Raw genomic sequence first — 20,065 nt, 5'->3', positions numbered from 1 at the left:
AAAAATAAAATAAAAATTTCAGAGCAGGGCATATCCATCCATACCACATTTAATTCTATGGTAAATCTCCTAAACATGGGAAATTGTGGCAGCTGATACCAAACCCCTTACTAATGTCACTGAGACAGGAGAACAGTTTCTTAGTGCAGTTTCTTTACGAGGCAGAGGCTGAATTGTTTCAGCAAGCACCACATTCATTGTACCAAAACTTCATATGATAGCAGAAGCTGCCTCGTATTTGAAACACAAAATTTATCAAAAAGAAAAAAAATAAGAAAAAAAAAAAGAAAAGAATGGCTATTGCTCTCTGAAATGCTTCATATCTTACAGTCTAACCCTGATTGCAGCAGCATGCTACTATGAATACAATGAAGGAGTTCTTGGCTCTAAATACTGTCACAAGAAGCCACAAGTATTTACTTATCATGCCTTTCAGTAGCCATGAATTCCATCTTTATTACTGAGCAAGAACTTATGAAGTACTCATGTCCACAAAGCCTCCTCCAAGTATTTTTTGTAAATGCCATGAAAAGGCACATCGATGTCTGCATTTTAATACTAAATAATTCAACTGCTGGAAGAACTTCCTAATTTTCAAATCTTCTGTTATGGTGTTTGAAAGTAGAGTTATTTTCCCACATCAAGTCCTAGTTATTTACTCTGTAACTTTTTGCCTATATTATTCTGTGCCATTACGCTAAAAGGAAAAAATCTTTCATACTGTGGTGTTTCCTATAATTAAAGAGGTTACAAAAAGGGCTGTTTGTACGCTGGTATGGACCGTTTGCTTATATTTATGGAAAAAATTATCAAGTTATTAGTGACTGGAAAGCTATGCAATCCTAGAAGCAGCTAAAAAGCTCTAAAGTGTTAAATCACAGCAACCCTCAAAAAGGCATCACCCTTCTTATGCAGCTCTCGCATCCAGGACTTTTTAAGAAGCAGCAAATGAGAGAGGCAGAAATCAATCAGTTTTTACTAAAATTTGAAGTACAGACCGAATCTGTAGAGATTAAGTGTTCCTGACTTGTTTTGGGATTGTTTAGCCCAGTGAAGAGGAGGCTGAGAGGAGACCTTATTGCTCTCTACAACTACCTAAAAGGAAGCTGTATTGAGGCCAGTGTTTGTCTCTTCTCCCAAGTAACTAATGACAGAACAAGAGGTAATAGCCTCAAGCTGCGTCAAGGGAGATTTAGAGTGGCTATTAGGAAAAATTTCTTTACCGAAAGCATAGTTAGGCATTGGAACAGGCTGCCCAGGGAGATGGTGGAGTCATCATCCCTGGAGGTGTTCAAAAGACATATAGATGTGGTGCTTAGGGACATGGTTTAGCAGTGGGCTTGGCAGTGTTAGGGTAATGGTTGGACTTGATGATCTTAAGGGTCTTTTCCAACCAAAATGATTCTATGATTCTATGAAATGCCAATGTTCTTTGTGTCAACCATTATAGGTCAACTCTAGGCTCCTTCCTGCTGGTGCAGAACATGATAGCCTGTGCGGTGTACCTCTGTTTGAGAAGAGCCCTGACAAACTGCAGAAGGGGCTCACCCCACCACCCAATTAAGACTCTTCCAAATCACAAACGCCTGCTCATCATGTCCCAGGGAGACAAACGTTTGCCATTGTGTACCTACAGAAGGAGAAGGCTGCTTACAACTCAGACACCTTGACCCTCACTGACCACATTTGCTTCTTTCTCAACAACAGACCTACAGTTCTACCATACTACCAAAGCCCCCACTTTCATGATTTTTCTCATTTGGCAGCAACCCAACAGCCCCTGTGGAAGCAGCACACATTTGCACAGAAGAGATTCAGCCACTGCCAAACTGATGCCACGACTTTATCCACTTCTTTCTGAGAAGATGGAAGTGTTCATAAATGATAGGGAGAAGTTGGTGCAAGCCATCTGCACGAGAGCAAGTTTGACCCGTTATCTTGCTGCAGCACATCCTTACACAATACAGCCAGCGAAGTGCCATCTCCTTGTTTTATATATATATATATATATATATATATATACACACACACACAGAGACATCTCACTCATCACTGCTGTGCTGGTTTGGTATCTGGAGGGGCTTTGGTGGTGTTCTGGTAGTGGGGGAGGGGGCTACAGAAGTGCCTTCTGTAAGCGGCTTCAAGAAGCTCCTCCAGCTCCAATTTCAGACCCACTTCTGGGCAAGGCCAGACCAATGGCACCCCTGCGAATAACTATTTTTTCTTTTTCTTGCTAACAGCTGCCCCTTAATTGTAATCTTCATCAGAAGCAGCACTCTAAAGAGCTAACCACATCCTCGGATTTTCCTAGAAAGATCTGGGAACATAAGAACCAATTAAACTATCATGTCAGCCAGCCAAGTGCCAGACATTATATAAGAGGACTGTCAGACAACAAACCCCGTGAAGTTTTTCACCTGGATATCGAAGCTTTTTAAAATCTGAGAAGTAAAATGGAGATGCTGCTTGCTCTGCAACAATTTAGTCATGACAGCAACAAATTTCTTTTCTAGTGCTAGGTTTCCAGCACATAATTTTCATGTGCAATAGCTGAAACCCACGATGTTTAAATCCTCTTAAAAGGCTATGACAACATTATCCTGTCCCTTAATTGGAAAAAGGTCACTCTAATTGGGGGCTATGACAGAAGAGGATACAATTTTACTCTGGTTGAGCTTCCACATTTGGAAAAAGTGTTGCAAAAAAATTATGCTGATATATACAAAATGCAATTTCTGAAGACAAGCTCTTAACTGTGCAATGAACGTGTCCCCAAAGTTAGCAGCAAGAATTCAAAAAAGACAAGACTAAAAAGTAGTGTGTTAATAAAAGACTGAGCCAGTAGCATGAGCCATGTTTATGCTCCTACAAAATTACCATCCACCACAGCACTTAAGCTTTTCCACAAAATAAGACAAAGATAAAATAAGTGGGTGAATAGAGCAAGTCAGGAGACAGAGCCTGTCATCAGCTCCATACATCCTGCACATGGGGAAACCCAGAGAGCTGCTGTCAGCCTGCAGGAACGTGATGCTGCTTCTGCATCTACTGGTCGGTGCCTGTGAAGAGCTGGCACGAAGCTGGAGGCACCTTCTGGCACTGCTCCTCTCACCCCTGCAAGGGTCACCCAGGCAGGCAGGCAGCAGGGCTCTCCCCTGTCCCTGGCAAAACCCAGCAGAGGTAACACAACACTTCTGTTTGAAGCATGTTAGGGAATTTATACATGGTCCATTATTTGAACTAAGTAATTAGTTTAGCCTTACTCTTTCCCCAGATATTATGTTAGTCAGCTCCCTGTTGCCTCTGTGAGCCTTTTAGTGCTGTAAAGGAGGAAAGGAAAAGTGCTTTTTAGCAGCAGGAAAATGTGATTAAAAAACAGCTTAAATTGGCAGGGGACTTCAGGAGGGAATGTAAAAAAAAGTAAGAGAACAGATTTCAGATTGTCTTTGTTTCCTTCAAATGTAATTTTAGTTTACATTATACGTTTACAGGTAAGTAATTTTTTAAATAGAGTATCATTAAGATTATTGTTTGAGCATAATGAGTGACAAGTACAGGACCATAAATACAAACCAAAATCCCACTTACACTTGTGCCAACTGTTACTTTAGCATAGTCTTTGGAAGTTAGTTGGTTGATAACATTGATGATTTTGGCATCTTCAAAGCAGTGAAAAATCTCAGAAAGGCTTTTTTAATAGTAACTAGCACTAGTAACTATCCGTAAGTAGACTTCTGCTTTGATCTGTAAGCTTTTGCACATCCTGGTACACAAGTTGGACAACTATACAATAGTTTATACTTAAAAAATAGTTTCATAGTTAACACGGTCAAACTGAATGAAACCTAAATTTTCTTAGCTTTGATACCTAAAAAAGCTTCCTGGAGAAAAGGCATTCACCTAAGTTTCTAGTGGAAAAGAAGTACCCAATGAATGACCTTTTCCAAACTCTTGTTCATTACCAGTTATCAGCAAATCCTGCAAAAACGCTGTCATCTGCAGTAGACTTAAAACTGAAAAAAAACCAACATGAATTTCCATGTCTAAATTCAGCTATTCAGACACAGTAAAGCAACACATTAGAGATGTTTGCAAAATCATGATTACAGAACTGAAAATACACTTTTGCATATCAGTTTCATTATAAGTATTCCTCCAAGTTTGACTAATCTACAATGAATGCTCTCTAGCAGAAACATTGCAACATCTTTATTACTGGCGTTCTTCATGTACTTATTGGCTCTCAGAGAATAACTCTCAGATCCAGAATCAGAGACTTAAGCTACGTATGGACAAACTCCATACTGGAAGAAGATAGTTCTTCTCCCAGAGAACTTAAAATATATTACTTTTTGCTTTTATCTTGTTTGGCAGAAAAAGAAGAGGGCAGTATTCATTAAAAAAGGAGCAAATTATTAAAAAAAAATTAAAAGACATCACTCTGCAACCTGGAAAATTTAAAAAGATCATTTGCTTGTACAAGTGTATCAAAATGTACCTGTGTCTAAAGTTAGAAATCACCATCAGCAAGCTAATACCCACCTAAAACCTATGTTTTTCAACAGGTATTTCTCAAAATTTAGCAGAAACTGATACAGGTTATCATCTCTGGAAATCAGAACAGTTAAATAGAGGCATCTAATCATGCCTTGGGATCCTACATTTAGAGGCCCAAATTGTTAACTATTTCCTGAAATGGATTTATTTCTGTTCAAGTAAGCATCATGCAGAAAAACACAACAGAGCCACAGTTCACTGACATTAGCCAAAACTAACAGTACATGGTACAGAAAATCAGAATCGGGTCTCCAAAAATGAAAGACATTTTAGTCAATTTTCCAAATATAAGGTGCTGCTTATTTGTTTTCTTGTTTCAGAGCCTATCAAGACTTTACAGGGTTTGTGAAGAAGTATGAGGATTACCAACTTCCTGTGCTTTTAAAAAGAAGCTGGGATTCTCTTGTTGGTACTCAATTGCAGAAGCTGGTAATTTAAGAAAACACCACATACTGTGATTCATAACAACATAATGGCAATTGACAACACCTTTAAATTCTACATCCTTTCGAAATCAGATCTATTTGCGAATACACCTATGGGTGCATCACAGATCTATCCATCAGTTACTTCATGTGCAATGCCCCCGGGCACTTGGAAATCTGCTTATCACAGGGATGGCTGGGAAATGGGACATCAACTGGATATTACAGTCATCCTGGTGTAGCTTTGGCAGCCAAGCATCATGGTTGGCTTCCTACAGACCTGACCTAGAGCATGTTTTCAAAGTTTTGGGGGTTGCACTTACTGTCACAACATGCCGGGGCTCATCCTGAGATTGTGGAGAGCACCCCGTGCCTACTGCTTCAAGCAATTTTAAGCTGGGAGAAGGAGGATCTTTTTGTATATCTGTATCATCTCGCTTTCAGTCATCCAAAGCTGCAAGCCGGCACGTCATCGACTACTGCTAACAAAGCACGAGGGGCATCTAAACAAAATAAATACCCTCAGACTGGGATATGCTAACATGAGTCCTACGCAGGCATTATCGACGGTAAGGGGATTCCACACAGACGCCATCAACAGTTCAGACTGCCAACTCACTGCACATAGAGGGATTGGAGGTAAGACTCACTCCCTGGCCTACTTCAGGCACTCAGGACACACAATACTGTTTCCTCCCTGGATTTTTTTTTCCTCTACTATGGCAGCCTTTACACAATGAGCAAAACTCTTAGCTGTGCAGAGCTCCATTCTTATTACACCCCTCATGTCTCGCAAAAATGCTGCAGTCCTATAATGCAGACTATAACAAATAAGTTTATTTATTTATTCACATAAATAAGGAAAACTAACACTGATGAAAATGCTGTTATATTAAAAAAAAAAAAAAAAAAAAAAAGGGGGGGTGGGAAATTAATAAGGGAAGTAGCTGAGAGTCTGGAAAAAAACCCAAACAATCAATCTTACAGTGCAGCTCTCAATCAACCCAGAGAAAGGGAAAGAGGGAGACGCAGTGAGAAACCATGTTCTGTATCAACAACATTCCTTTTCCTGAGTTTGTCATCTGATTTTACAAGACTTACACTTGGGATAGAGAACTAGGTACTCTTGAATATTCATTGCTGTACTGAAGTCTATGTTCTCAGCTTTGAGCGAAGTTTCTCTACTTCAGTTTCTCTATAAACTAAAATAGTGTAATTTACCTATATGCCCCATGGAGATGTCACAATTTGCAGTTACATTACAATAGGAGGTACCTTATAAATGTTGGCTACGTTTTAATAATTATAAATAAAATTCTTCTTTAGAACAACCCATTACACACCTAAAATTAAAGTACTCCTGCACTAAATTTCCTCACAGTATTATACGGGCTTGCTGGTTTATGTTCAAGATTGTTCAAATGATGGTTAATGGCACTAATTTACTTTTTTATTTATTTTTTTTTTTTAAAAAAGGGGGAAAAAACCCCAAAAAACTAAAACCAAACCACTGATAGATGTCACAGATTTCTATACAAGGGGGGCATATTTCCCCAAAAACGGGGGAAAAGTTTACCTTAAGAATTGAATATGACCTGCAAAACCAAACAACAGCTATTCCCTCCCAATATAGTAGTATCAGGCTTTTCCTAAATACTGCAACGTGGAACAGTAAGTAGCAATGAAGTACTTCAGACACATACATCCACATTTGCTAGATCAAGCAGACTCAGGAAATACACTACTGTCGTCTAGAAATTCTAGTTTTGATGTACAGCTTGGAGTCATCCTTACTGACCTTCAGATTAACTATGACAACTAGGCTTACTCTGTACCCCGCATCGATCCCTCGTCTGCATGATCTTATGTTGGAAACAAGAAGATGAAAATTTTTTTCTGAATCACTTTTCCTTTTAATTTTAATAAACACATGAAGAATGTTTATCCTGTAATCTATAGCAAACATTCTTTAACTAGTTCAAAGAAATATAAACCAAACATAGTATCAGATGTAGCACCTTTGTATTTAAAGATGCAAAGCAGTTCCAAAGTTTTATTTTGAAAACAGATCCTTTTAGGTAAAAATCTGAGTATACTTGTCAAAACTTAAGACACGATTTGCAATTAGTTTTACCTTATTCTAAAACCAGCTTGCCCTCATTGTTCTTAAAATATACTGCATATCCTTTCTTTTTTATGGAGGTAAAAAATAAATAAATACTTGAAGAAAGCCCAGGATCCTGTGAAAGAGTGGCTATACAGACATCACACATCACAGAACCAATAGGTATTCAAACTTGCTAGCAAGGAAAGATCAGGCCTTACGTGTTGGTCTGATCTTACTGCCTTTAAAAACAATGTCACTGGATTCAAATAGTGCTAAAACAGACCCGGAAACTCTTGACTTTGTAACTTGCCAGTACATAGACAATATGCCCTAAAAAATAAGCTCTTTCAACCGGCAATAAAAACTGAGAACACAGTTCTGAGAATAGGGCAATGCCAGGCAGATAACTCTTAAGACAGAGACTTCATTGCCGCTTAAGGGTGTCTAAAGACAAGAAGAGCACAAGGGTTATTATATTATGGGACTAAACCACACAAGAGTGCAGACACCTCACATCTTGCAGGCAGAGCTGAACATGGACTTAAACCACCCAATAAGAAACAGCAGATATTTGGTAAGGGCAGTCAAAGCAAGACAGCAGAATTTCAAGAAGACATAAGCTGAGACAAAACCACTATTTTCTGACTTTAAAAAAAAGTCCTAATTGCAACTAAAATGGTTCAATAGTGCTAAAATACAGATCACTAGCTGCTTTTGCAGGCATGAGAGGCAAAATCAGCCCATTTTAATTAAACTTTCTTATTCTATCTCATTGTACATGTAGCTCCTCAAATACTCCATTGATGACAAATATAAATTCTGAAGCAAGACAGCAAGCTTATTGATTCAGCTTTAAAAATTAACTCCAGAAATGCAGCTACATACTGTTTGCAAACCAAATCACAAAAGAAAGCGTACTTATGAATGGAGCATGTGGAAAGTCTATTCCAAACTGCAAAACCGGCACGCACGCAGATCACAGCAGACACCAGCACACGGTCCCCGGCTAACACACATCCTCAGCTTGCAGGAGGTGAGGAAGGGCGCACTGCCTCAGAAACACACCTCTGGATCTAGGTGTCCATCGCAACCATTGTGACGGCACCTCGGTTCTGAGCGTGTTCTTTCACAACAAATCGTGCTATGAGAGCTGTCAGCATTACTATTTACAATCAAATTCAGCCTGCAGCTCCCCTGGGATCAAGAACTACCTCTTACCACCTTTTCACGCTACTCTCTACACCATGTGCTAGGGAAGATCCCTAGTTCAGAACGGGATGCTGTGAAAAGAGCAACTGAAGGGATTATCGCCAGCAGCTAAAACCAATCTACTTTTGTTTTTAAACTAAATCTCTTCTTGTTTGTAAATTGATACACATAGGGAAACAGTGTAGCTCTCCAAGATCTGCGCCACTTTCTCAGCTTGTCTTGAAATTTAAGAGACCTCTGTACAAACGACAGCAAGAGCCGCCCCTGCACCCCAACGCCCATAATAAGGGGGCTGTGACGCCCCGCGGCCAGTTTCCCAGGCCGGGGCTGCTCCGCCTGGCGGAGCCCTCCTGCCGCGCGGGGCTGCGTGCCCGGGGGAGCCCAGCCGCGCTGCAAGCCCGACCCCCACCCCCCCCCACCAGCCCCTCCGGCTGCCGCTGCGGCCCCGCCGCCCGCTCCCGCGCCGGCCGCCGCGACCCCCGCCCCGCGCGGTGGAAAGAGCCCGGGCCGCGGGGCCGGGGGCTCCTACCTTGTTCGAGGCCATTTCGCTGACGGAGTGCCTGGTCTGCAGGGTCTCCAGCTGGTCCAGGCACCAGTCCAGCTCCTCCAGGGTCTCGCTGGCCAGTTTTTGGTAGGCCTCCTCTGCGAAGAGACAGGGAAAGGCGTACTCAGTTCGCAAGCGTTTCACAGGGCTAACGGCGAACTCTAGCGGGTCCATCCTCCGCTGCCCGGTGCCCGCACATGAGTGCCGCTCCCTCATATTGCCAGCCCGGGAGGCGCGGCTCTTCCCCTCGGCGGGGCTGCGCTCCTCTGCGCGGCCGCCGGGTCGGCGAGCGCCAGCGCCGGCAGAAACTTTCCGCCGGCCGGGCCCGCTGCCCGCCCTGCCCCGCCCCGGGGCCGCCCGCACCACCTCCCCCTCGTGGGCAGCGCCGAGCTCCGCGGGCGCGCAATGGCCCCGTGGCGGAGGGAGTCCGGGCCGGGCCCGGCGGCGGCGGGGCGGCGCGGGAGGGGATGAATCAGCGCGGCCGCCGGCTGCGGGCACCCCGCTTCCTGTTTTCGCAGCTCCGCCGGCGGCAGGGCTGCTGGCGGGGGCCCGCCGCCCCCCGCCGCCCCGGCGGTTTCACACACGGCCCCCGCCGGGAGCCGCCGCGGGGCGGGGAGCCCCGCAAAACCCGGCGCGGAGCCGGCCCCACCGCGGGCACCCACCGGCCGCGCTGTGCCGCCGGACCCGCATTTTCTTGTCTACCCACAGGGATGTCGTGGGAATGAATGGGTTAACGCTGGTGAGGTGTGGGGAAGACGTGTAGACGCGTCTAAGTGCTGGGGATAACGATGACCCGCCGAAGCACCGGCTGTTAACGGAGCGTTCAGATAACTGCGGTAGAGTTTGCTCTAACCCAAAAGCGTGTGTGTGTGTGTGTGTGTGTGTGTGCCTGCGTAACCAAAATTGCTGTCACCTTGGGGCTGTCTTAAAACTTGCAGAAGTTTCACTCACAGAGTGGAAGATACTTCTTCTGCAGTAACTCTCCAACAGTAGGAGATCTGTTGGTAAGCAAGTAATTTCAGAAAAATAATCCCACGTCTGAGGTGTGAGCCTCACCTACAAAGCCTGGCTGGTTTTTTTCTGATGTAGGTCAGAAGGGGAGAAGGCTTCTCCACACCAAACTCGGAGCCCAGCAAGCTTTAGCCCAGGCATGTTGACTTGCTAGCTGTTTATCTGAAGCATCAGGTTTTGAAACTCCTGGCATGGATGCTTCTGGATCAGCTATGTGCAAACGTAACTCCAAGGTAGAGAAATGTTTGTTCAGTGGGCTGGCTATTGCCAGCTACAAGATCTCCCTTAACTTGTTTCACATCAAATTAACCGTATTTTCAAAACACCAGGCAAGCAAAAAATCACGCAAACAAGTTAACTAAAACCCCTTTTTAAATAAAACACCCCAGCATGGACTACCGTCAAATAGCTCAGTGCATTACTGTTCGGCATCTAGGATACAACATTTGTATCTTTTTACTTTTCAGAGCACTTGCTCAAAAACTTGGGTTCCTTCACAGCTGCTACACTTTGCTACACTTGTAGCTATTGCAAAAATTTTGAATAATGTCCATTCACGTCTGGAAAAGGGCAATGTGAGAAGAAGTTTGGATTGTAATTAATTGGCAGAAGTATTTAAAGAAAATTTCCCAGTGCCTGCCTGTATCATGATTATCCTGCCACTTTAGCAAACACAACACTAACTGATAATAAAGAACATCCCCATTGAATTCCAAACAAGGTCTTTATTTATTTACTATGTAAGTTATACTCACTATAAATGCTATCTGATCTGAAAGAATCCCCCTGGCTAACAAAGTCAGGATTTTCCAGCCTGTTTATCCATCAAAAGAGAATCTGTGTTCTGCAACACAGCAGACATCACAGCTCACTAGCTCTTGAACTTGACTGGTTTACTGCCCTGACAGTGTAGATTTCATCAAGATCAGTACTGGAAACAGAAACAACTATGTTTACAATATGTTTGTAAGTGTACTGCACTAAATGCTTTTGGTGACGTGGAGATGCGGTTAACGTATGCATAGTTACCTGGTGACCTTATACAATGATTGAATTGGGGATAAAATGCATAATGAAGTGAGGTATCTGTATGATGTTATTTTTGTCAGCCTGACCCTCAGCAGTTCTTGAAAATCAGATAGTAGGAAACACATTTTTCTTCACAAGCAAACATCATCCGTTCTAATACTTAAGAGAGTGAGAGGGTAAGGTTTTTCTGAGGAGTATGAAAACAGGTTTATTTTAACTTGAGGGATACCATATTTAGGTGAAAGTAATACAACGTTCAGTTTGTTATTTATTTTAAAACTGATTTTTCTTATTATCCATGTAGCAATAATATCTGTTACCAACAGCACTTTACATTCAGGAATCTTTATCTACTCTCCACCATACCAGTATATCTCAAAGCACATGAGAAACCAGAATCTGTCACTCACAGAGAAGTCTCGTCACCCTTAGGAAGTTTCTTATGATCTGTCGTTTCTGATGCCCACACCTGAAGTGTCTGTGGCTGTCGTGGGGACCCAACTGACCAGTCAGACCAAGTAAACTTCTGATGGCCAACGCTAGGCTAAAGAATTGCTGGACTCAGCACTTCCTGACAGTTCTCAGACTGCACAGCGGTCAGACCAGCCCTGATAGCTTAAATGGAAATAAAAGGGTTTCTAACTGGTGACAAAGTACCCATCAAACAAGCATGCCCGCTTTGTTCCGGCAGTTCTGAAGGGCAAAACAACCATAGGAAAGCTTTTTTCTAAACAGTACAGAAGCTCTAAATTTGGCCCACACTTTTGTTGTTATACAATGCGGTGGAAAATGTTGTTGAGGTTAACAGCTTTTCAAGTATAACACCCTGTCACCCCTAAGCTAAGAATAAAAAAATAATTATCAGCCACACAGCTTTGACAGTCTCACAACACTGGTTCTGACCTCTGCGTTACCCCTAAGATAGCACCCTGTAATTATTCCCAGCCAGGACTGATGTACTAATCAGTTTTTTTGGTACAGGCACATGATCAAGCTTCCCCCTCCGCCGCCCCCATATGATGAAGTCCTAAAACAAATTAAATCCTGTAAATAAGAAGGTTTTTGAAATTTCAAAGGTTTTTTTTATATCTCATAATAGGGAGAGAAATACAGTTTAATACTAGTTGCTTTAACAATTTGCATGTTATTTCATATATGCTTTTAGAAAAAAGGAAGTGACAGCAAATGTTCTCTACAGTTCACAGATTACTACAAACAGTTCCACCACATGTAGCTTTCAGTACGGTACACAGAAAAAACAAATCAAATGCTAGCAGAAAGAAAAATCTCAGCCATAATGATTTGGTGCTGCACACCTATTTGTTTAAAAAGGGTGCTCTACTCTCTGTTTTTATAAAAGACTTGATTCTTAGCACAGACAGTCCTAACACAGCATCTGAGATAGCTGTACTTGTATTCACACCCTTATTCAGGAACAACTTCTGTTCGAAATTTTCAATGGGGAAAATTGCTATACGGCAATAATTAGGAATAGTGTCCACTTTACTTAACAGTTCGTTATGATTTTCATATATGGTGTCCTACTATTCCCGGAGAACAAAAAGGAATATGAGAGTTTTCTACTGGCGCTCAAGTGTATTGTACTAACCTTTGCAGTACATTAAGGAATTTCAGCACAGCAGAAGGAAAAGGTAAGTACAGATGCTTCGTTGTTGTCTGATGGGTTTAGACTGTCTGAGGGAAGCAAAGAGGCTGGAAAAGAGTTGACTCAGCAAGCGCACAACCACGGGCTTTGACCACTTTGCCTTAAAATGGAAATGTCTTGGAGGCAAGACAAGGTCACCACCAAGAAGTGGTGTGATCCTAACAGGTTCGACATGTGTATTCTCTTTTGAGGGTCCAGGCAGCTGGAATAAGCTCTGGAAACCTCCAGGTTACTCTAAATGAAGACAAACTGAAGATCTACCATGAGACTCAGACCCTGGACATCTTTTCTGAATTTTCTGACCGTCTTTTTGCTCTTCTACCTTGTCTAACCTTGAAGTTTGGAGCAACAGAATTGCTGGGCCAAGAGTTAGTTTCAGTTTCTCTTACTACCACAGCATTTCAGAAAAATCCTCTGTGGTTCAAACTAAGATTTTTTTCTGTAAATGAGGATGTTCATACTCACAGCTTTAACCGATGGCCTATGTACTGAAGTGACTGATATTTTAGTCAATGTTGGCACCTTCTATTCAACATAGCCATACGAACACTGATACAGCATAGAAATAGCATCCATTTTCTTATTCACCCATTTTACAACGGAAAAAAATCCACTTTGTTTTTAGGTTTCACTGAGAAAATCATAAATATTTTGACTTAAAAGGCTATCTTTTTGAAGTATGTTCAATGAGTGAAGAGTGTTCATATGTCTGTCTATAAAATGTAATTATGAATGATATTTTTGTTTAACAGCTGGAAATTTGCAGACATTCCTCCACAATCACAAGTAACACAAAATGCTCTTGATCAGGTTTTGGGAATACAACTCAGCTACTGCAAAGTTCTCAGAAATTTCCACTCTAGTGAAGAAAAATCCTTTGTACCGGTTAGTATCCTTATGCATAGACAGGCTGCATCCAAATGACCAGGACTAGTCTTCTTTCAGGGTGTGATGATCTGGAGGAATCCCTCAACATACTGCTTGCTTTATACAATGCCACTAGTGCTAGCCTTAGGCTACAGAAACTGCATTATCTCCTTGAACAGAGAACGTAGTAACATCTAGGAAATAATAGGAGCAAAATGATAAAGTCCAGTCATGCACAATTCGTCAAAATGCTTGACTACACTTAGATTATAAAAAAAGGACTGTATAAAGTAATACACAGACAAAACACATATCAAATGAAGATCTAGGAAAAAGTTGGGTTTTTTCCCTCAGCGTTTTGCATTTCTCTCATGGTCTCAGAGAAATACATGTATGCTATATAACAATCTCTCTGTACCCTAAAACTGTATTTTAAGGGCAAAGGTATGAACAACATGTGTTTATATTCTTACAAAATCAGCTAACAGGAAGGCTGCAGATACCTACGAAGAAGTTATCAGGCTCTTGGCACAGGCCTATTATAGCTAATCCAGAGTAAATAAAGCACTTCTGACTCTTACAAATTTAGAACTGTATCATTAGGCTCTCACTATGTAGTTCAGTTCCACTGTGTGGGTATGGGGATATTACTTGTGCTGGCTTCTGCTATTTTCTTCTGTTAAACATTTGGTCTACTTCTTGGAAAAGGCTTTGGAATGATGTTACTCATAGTGATATAATTTATTCTAAAGTCTAGATGTATTCCCGTATTAAGTATTTGCAAATTCACCCTAAGAAACAGTCCTGCGATGCCGGTGTAGGACAGCAGCCTATCAGAAAAGCATCTTTCATTAAAGCCAAGCAGGAAAACACATATTCAGCACATACAGTGTATTTAACTAATTTAATTCTTTAATGACAGAGTACATCAAAATGTTTGCAGTGTGAATCTTTAAGTCCACTCTTTGCTTTTAGCAAATATCCAAAAAGTCCAAATGAACATTCTTATATTACCACACATCCCTACCCAGTGCTCCCTTCTCCTCTGACCACTTTGGCAAAGGACTAATACATTCCTTTCTCCACAGCCTGTAAGAATCTGCCAGAAGGACCACCGTCACTCACTCACTGGTGAAAAGAAGTAAGCCATCGAGCAGTCAACTTTGTTCAAAATAAAGAAAAAGAGGAAAGCTCTTGATTTTCAAGTAGGAAAATGTTTGCATGCATTTTTATTGCTCTCTTTTAGTGAACTAACTGCATTTTGAGAAAAGGTCTGCTTCTTTTTTTAAATCTCTTTTTTTCCTGACAGTTGTAATAATTGTGTTGATTCTGTACTCTGAGGCTTGTGGGCAGGGAGTTCAATAATGGACTCATTGCTCAAGCTGCTTTCTTATGCTATTTCTTGTATCGTACACAAAATTTTTTTTCTAGGTGAGAGGATGTATCCTCAAGATCAGTTCCCCCTGTAGCTGTAAAATAGTTTGTTTCTGAGGAGGATGCTGCTGATGATTCAACATAATGAGAGACGTGAGAGATTTTCAAAGTAGAACAAAATTAGGGGCAATGGGCACAAACTGAAACACAGGAGGTTCCTCTGAACATCAGGAAAACCTTTTTTACTGTGAGGGTGACTGAGCACTGGCACAAGTTGTCCTGAGAGGCTGTGGGGTCTTCATGCTTGGAGATCTTCAAAAACCCTCTGGACATGGTCCTGGGCAACTGGTTCTGGGTGGCCCTGCTTGAGCAGGGGGATTAGACCAGATGACCTCCAGAGATCTCTTCCAGCTTCAACCATTCTGTGATTCTGTGATTAAATTAGCAGTTGAAAAGATAAAAGCCATGTTGGCAAAAAGTGAGTCATTCAAAAAGCCATGCTGCCATGTTTGCTGTTCTGTAATAGTCTCTGACCCTAGTAGAAGGGATCAAAGTATAATACACTGTCCGCATCAGGATTTTGCTGAAGAGCTCAACTCATATGTATATAATTCTGGGCATTACGATGAAAACAAGAAATATGAATCACTAAATTTATACGCGTAAAACTTTACTGTTAAAAAGACCTACTAATATTTTTTTTTTTCTACTTTCTTATAACATGATCAGAACAGAAAGGAATAGCTCAAGTTTTTGTCAAAAAACAATACAAGCCCATTAGAAACCATCAACTTCACTTTTAAGCAAGCTACTGCTGGTTTTATCTCGAATGTCAATAGCTCCAAGACCCTGAAAGTCTCTTCCATCACAAAATCTTTATTACCAACAGGAATTTGTTTAAATCAAAATGAAATTCAAAAATCTGGAGTCCCATCAGGGAAAGAATTTCAGGATCCCCGTATGGTTTTGAGGTTCCTCAAAAATTTTACAAATATATGTTCAGAAATCACTGCAGAATAAAATAAAATTAAAGATATCTGTAAGTACCAGAACTAACAAAGTCTGTTTCCCTAAGTGTTTGTGTTTGCTGGTTGATTTGACTTCTGAACTCCACAACACTCAACAGTGCAGCCTGAGCTCACAGCATATAAAAAAATTATAAATGCCAAAGTTTAGAAAAATCTTCAGCTGGTCTTTACCAAAGAAACCTCAACAGAATTCCTCGTGTCTGATAAAATGGCAAAGCTGAATGAAAGCTTTCCAAGAGTTAAGGCATTGGCTCTTCTCCATCTAGATCCTCTGATGTCTAACAAGAAATGTGCTCAAACTGCAGGTTTTTTTCTTAAAAGACAGTGTTAATAGGCTCCTCTATAAAGTCACCCTTTTTTACATAGCTTATATGTAATAAATTTCATGAATCACTACCTCACTATCAGCTTTAGCTAACAGTGGTCAATGATTTAAAAAGTTAATAGGTAGCTGTTAGTAATACACACCTGTTTCCTAAGGAAAGCACTCTACAAATGTCCCGAGTGTTTCTGGTGGTAATTCTAATTTGAAACAGATTCGCATTATATTGATAAGACAAACTAAATGAACTGATGGCAAGAAAGAGCAGCTGGAGACAGGCTTTATTTCAGGGCCCAGGAGACTGCAGGAGAGAGGAAACCTCTCAGCCTTGCCCCAGCTGGATACAGGAAGCCTACTCTCTTTCCGACAAAGCAAAAGGAAAAATACAAGAACTCGCAAGTTCATTCACCTTCATTCCTGAAAGCAGCAGAAAGGGGAGTAGCAGGAATGAATTTTCCTCCTTCCCTTTTATGAAACTGTTCCTCACTTCACACACAATTAGCTGCAGCATACTTACATGGCACAAATGAGCTACACTTTTGTACTCTTCCCTAAACCAAGAACACAGGCAACCAATAAACAACACTTCTAGCTTCAATATTTAGTTTTTAATGCTTCCTTCTAATGTCAAGTGAGGTCTGAATCAGCCTTTGGGCTAGCAGCACACTTCATATCACTGACTCTTGTGCCCTACTAAAGATAACGGAAAAGTGTGAAGTTTCTGTCCGAATGGATGCTCTCGATGGATTATTCCCAGTGAGCATGTGCTGAATCAGACCCTCACCCTACAAAATCTGCAGATCATCTACTTCATCTCCTGTAAAATTTCACACTTACCTGACCCTGCTGAAGAAGTGAATAATCTTTTTACCTACAAATTTTAAGACTAACAAACTTAGTTCAGTTTTAGTAACTGTTATCATAAATATTTTTATAATCTCATTTGGCTTAGTGTCATTGCTTATTTATATATTCAAAATATTATTATAGTAGTGCCCAAGCACCCCATTCAGGATTAGATCTCATTATATAACAGATGGTGCAAACACCTCAAAACTGTGGGTCTTCTCCCCCGTTTTTTTGAGCACAATCTCACTTCCTATTTATGCTGGTTTTAAGATAACACTGTTCCCACTGGTTTAATTTTTGGGTTTTGCAGAGGAGCACAAACACTCCTTTGAAAGTCAGATACACCTCACTATTGCTAGATTTATGTCACAGATAAGAAACCTGTAGTTTAAACTGAATGAACTGTGTTAGTCATACAATTTCTTTGCACTGGACAATGAGTCAACCATTATTTCTGCCACACTTCTGTGTCATATTGCCTCAGGAAATTATCCCAGAGGCTACTAACCCTCAAGCTGACATTGTAAGTATCAGTCACTGTTTCTGTGGCTACGAAAAGGCCAGGCTGGGAGACTGTTTTGGATGACAGGTAGGCAACGGACAAACGTCATCCAGCAAAACCACAAGACAGCTCAACCTGCTCCTCCATGCGTCAAGTTGAAAACTCAACAAACACTGTGTCAGTCTTTCCTGTACAGCAAATTTCAGCTCTTTCACAATATTAATTAACAGTTCGTTTCCCTGAAACCCACAGAATGATTTTTTTCCCCTCATATTTCCTTTTAGAAGCCCCTTGCCAAACGCTTGGCATTGATTTATGTAGTGTCACACTCTCACATTAACTGGACCTGCCCCTAATTTTTAGGTAAATGAAATAAAAGAGATCAAAAATAGGGTAAGAACAAAAAGATTCAGGTGAGATATAATACAGTCATGACTAATCCACCTCATTCTGGAGCTTTTTTTTGCAGAAAGATTGCCCAACTTGTTCTTTTCTGTTCCCATGCATAAAGGTCCGAATAGAACCGATGGGAAACCTTTTTCTGTCCCAGAAAATTTGTGAGATTTTAAAAAAAAACCCTCTAAACAAACACATATCTTACTCTACAGAAGGGTAACACCAAACCAGTTCCAAATTTTGTGGCTTTTTTTTCCTGAAATGTAAAAAAGGAAAATCTTACCCTAAAATAGCCTTATTTTTATGCAACTGACCTGGAACAGAGAGGGCTCAAAATTTTGTACTAGTTTCCCACACAATGTGAATGCCCTGAATGTAGGGTTGTAGGCTATTTTTGAGATGGATCTGTTGAAGCTTTTCTGCTCCAGTTCTTCTGGATAAATAATAAAAAAGAAGCTTCTCCCCTCCTAGCCCTGAAAATGATCAGTATCTCTGTGGTTCAACTCTTCACTTATTTATACAAAGTGGAGCAGCTCCAAGAGAAGATGCTGAGATCCACACCACAACTGTATTTTTTGAGATTCCTCCTCTTCCTCATTATCCTACTCTAGGTGGTCCTGCTCTGGCAGGGGGCTAGACTAGATGATCTTTTGGGGTCCCTTCCAACCCCTAACATTCTCTGATTCTGTGATTCTGTGATCATGAGGATAGAGAGATACTTCAGCCTGGGAATGCCCTTGTATTGCTATTCTCAACATCTCTAATAGAGCTCAGAAATTTTTCCCAGAATATACTTCAGTGATACTGGTACACTTCCACAAAAGTATTTAAGTTTTGAAAATTATTATTTTCTTATGAAAAATAAAACTAAGATTTCTGAACTTCTGAAGATAATCACCTATACTCGGCAGTTGATCTGGGATCTGAGCAGAGGTAATTGCTATAGGTTTTGCAGCGCTACCTGGGGCTTATGTGCAAATTTGCCCTGAGAATGAAGGAGCCTTAACAAGCTCACTAATGATTCCTCATCAGAGTTGCAAAAGGAAACATGGCACAGCAAAGAATCAGAAATTCTCAAAATGTTTGATTTCCTAACAGCAAGAAAGAGGAATAAAGATCTGTACTTCATGACTCAATCTTGTCCAATATGCTTTTAATGATGATTGTCCTTAATCCTAGGACAGTGATCTATGCAAAGAGACAATTTGAACATGTCCACAGGTTCTTTTCCATCCCAAGCCTTTTTTTTTTTTTTTTTTTTTTTTTCCTGAAAGATGAGGTTTGTTAATCATCTTTTAAGGTTATCTTTACCAGGTGAGCTAGAGCTGTCCCATTTCCAAGACATCAGTTCTGTAAGACTTTCTTATCTACCTGGATTTCAAAGGAAATATTGGAACATACCTAAAGAAACAAAAATAACTGTATTTTTCACTATGGGTAACTTCTTTCCTCTTTGTACATAAACCTGTAGCTGGACCCTATAGCTCTGTTCCAATATTCTACACAAGAACTGCACTGTCTCTTCCAGGATACAAATCAAGCAGAAATCCACAGAGCCAAGTGCAAAACCGTTAAAGTTCTGCAACTCAAGCTATGAGTATGAAGGCAGCAGGAATACATAGACATTGCAGTAAGAGAGTAATCAGTTGTCCAGACACGGGAGATGTGGCAAAAGTAATCTGTGGGGATTCTGCCAGCAGTAAGGGTTTAATCAAAGGAAATCTCCTATGTTAAATGTTGTTAAGAAAATACCAGCTTTTTCCTAATTCAGATGTAGTCTACGTTTTTTTATTCTGTTCCACCTTCTACTAACAATCTCTCTAAACAGATAAGTATTTTGCCAATAATTACAATTTTTTTTCCCATTAGCAATTCAGAGGTAAATTTCTAATTTTGTACATTTACTTAACATTTATCAACATTTACTACAGCAAGCTTGGCCTTAATAAAGGCTATTTCTTGACGAAAGTCAAAAAAGAATAATTCAGGATGGCTGCCCATTGGGCGGGCTATGCAACATCCTGGACTGCTGCAGCTGCCAGCAGGTTCTTGCCAGAAGTGCTGTGCAGCTCTCAGTTTTTAAAGCAACTTGAAAGGGGCCATTATTACATTTTGACAAAGGAGCAAATCACATTTCTCTTAAAATAAATAACAGTGTTAAATCTAATAAGAACTTTAA

At 40.8% G+C, this 20,065-nt stretch overlaps 1 protein-coding gene across 7 annotated transcripts in view; it reads right to left on the bottom strand.

The window, feature by feature from the left end:
* The window catches only part of PDE4D (phosphodiesterase 4D), a 442,846-nt gene that overhangs the window by 44,261 nt on the left and 378,520 nt on the right, over window positions 1–20,065 (bottom strand). For all 7 annotated transcript variants that reach the window (XM_086479625.1, XM_086479626.1, XM_086479627.1 and 4 more), the window contains one exon: window positions 8,828–8,940. In XM_086479625.1, the coding sequence (XP_086335751.1) occupies window positions 8,828–8,940 (113 nt within the window). The remainder of the gene's footprint in view (window positions 1–8,827; window positions 8,941–20,065) is intronic.

Source organism: Leptosomus discolor, chromosome Z, assembly GCF_034619465.1.
Source record: "Leptosomus discolor isolate bLepDis1 chromosome Z, bLepDis1.hap2, whole genome shotgun sequence".
Lineage (NCBI taxonomy): Eukaryota > Metazoa > Chordata > Aves > Leptosomiformes > Leptosomidae > Leptosomus > Leptosomus discolor.
This window is presented reverse-complemented; position numbering and strand designations above follow the sequence as displayed.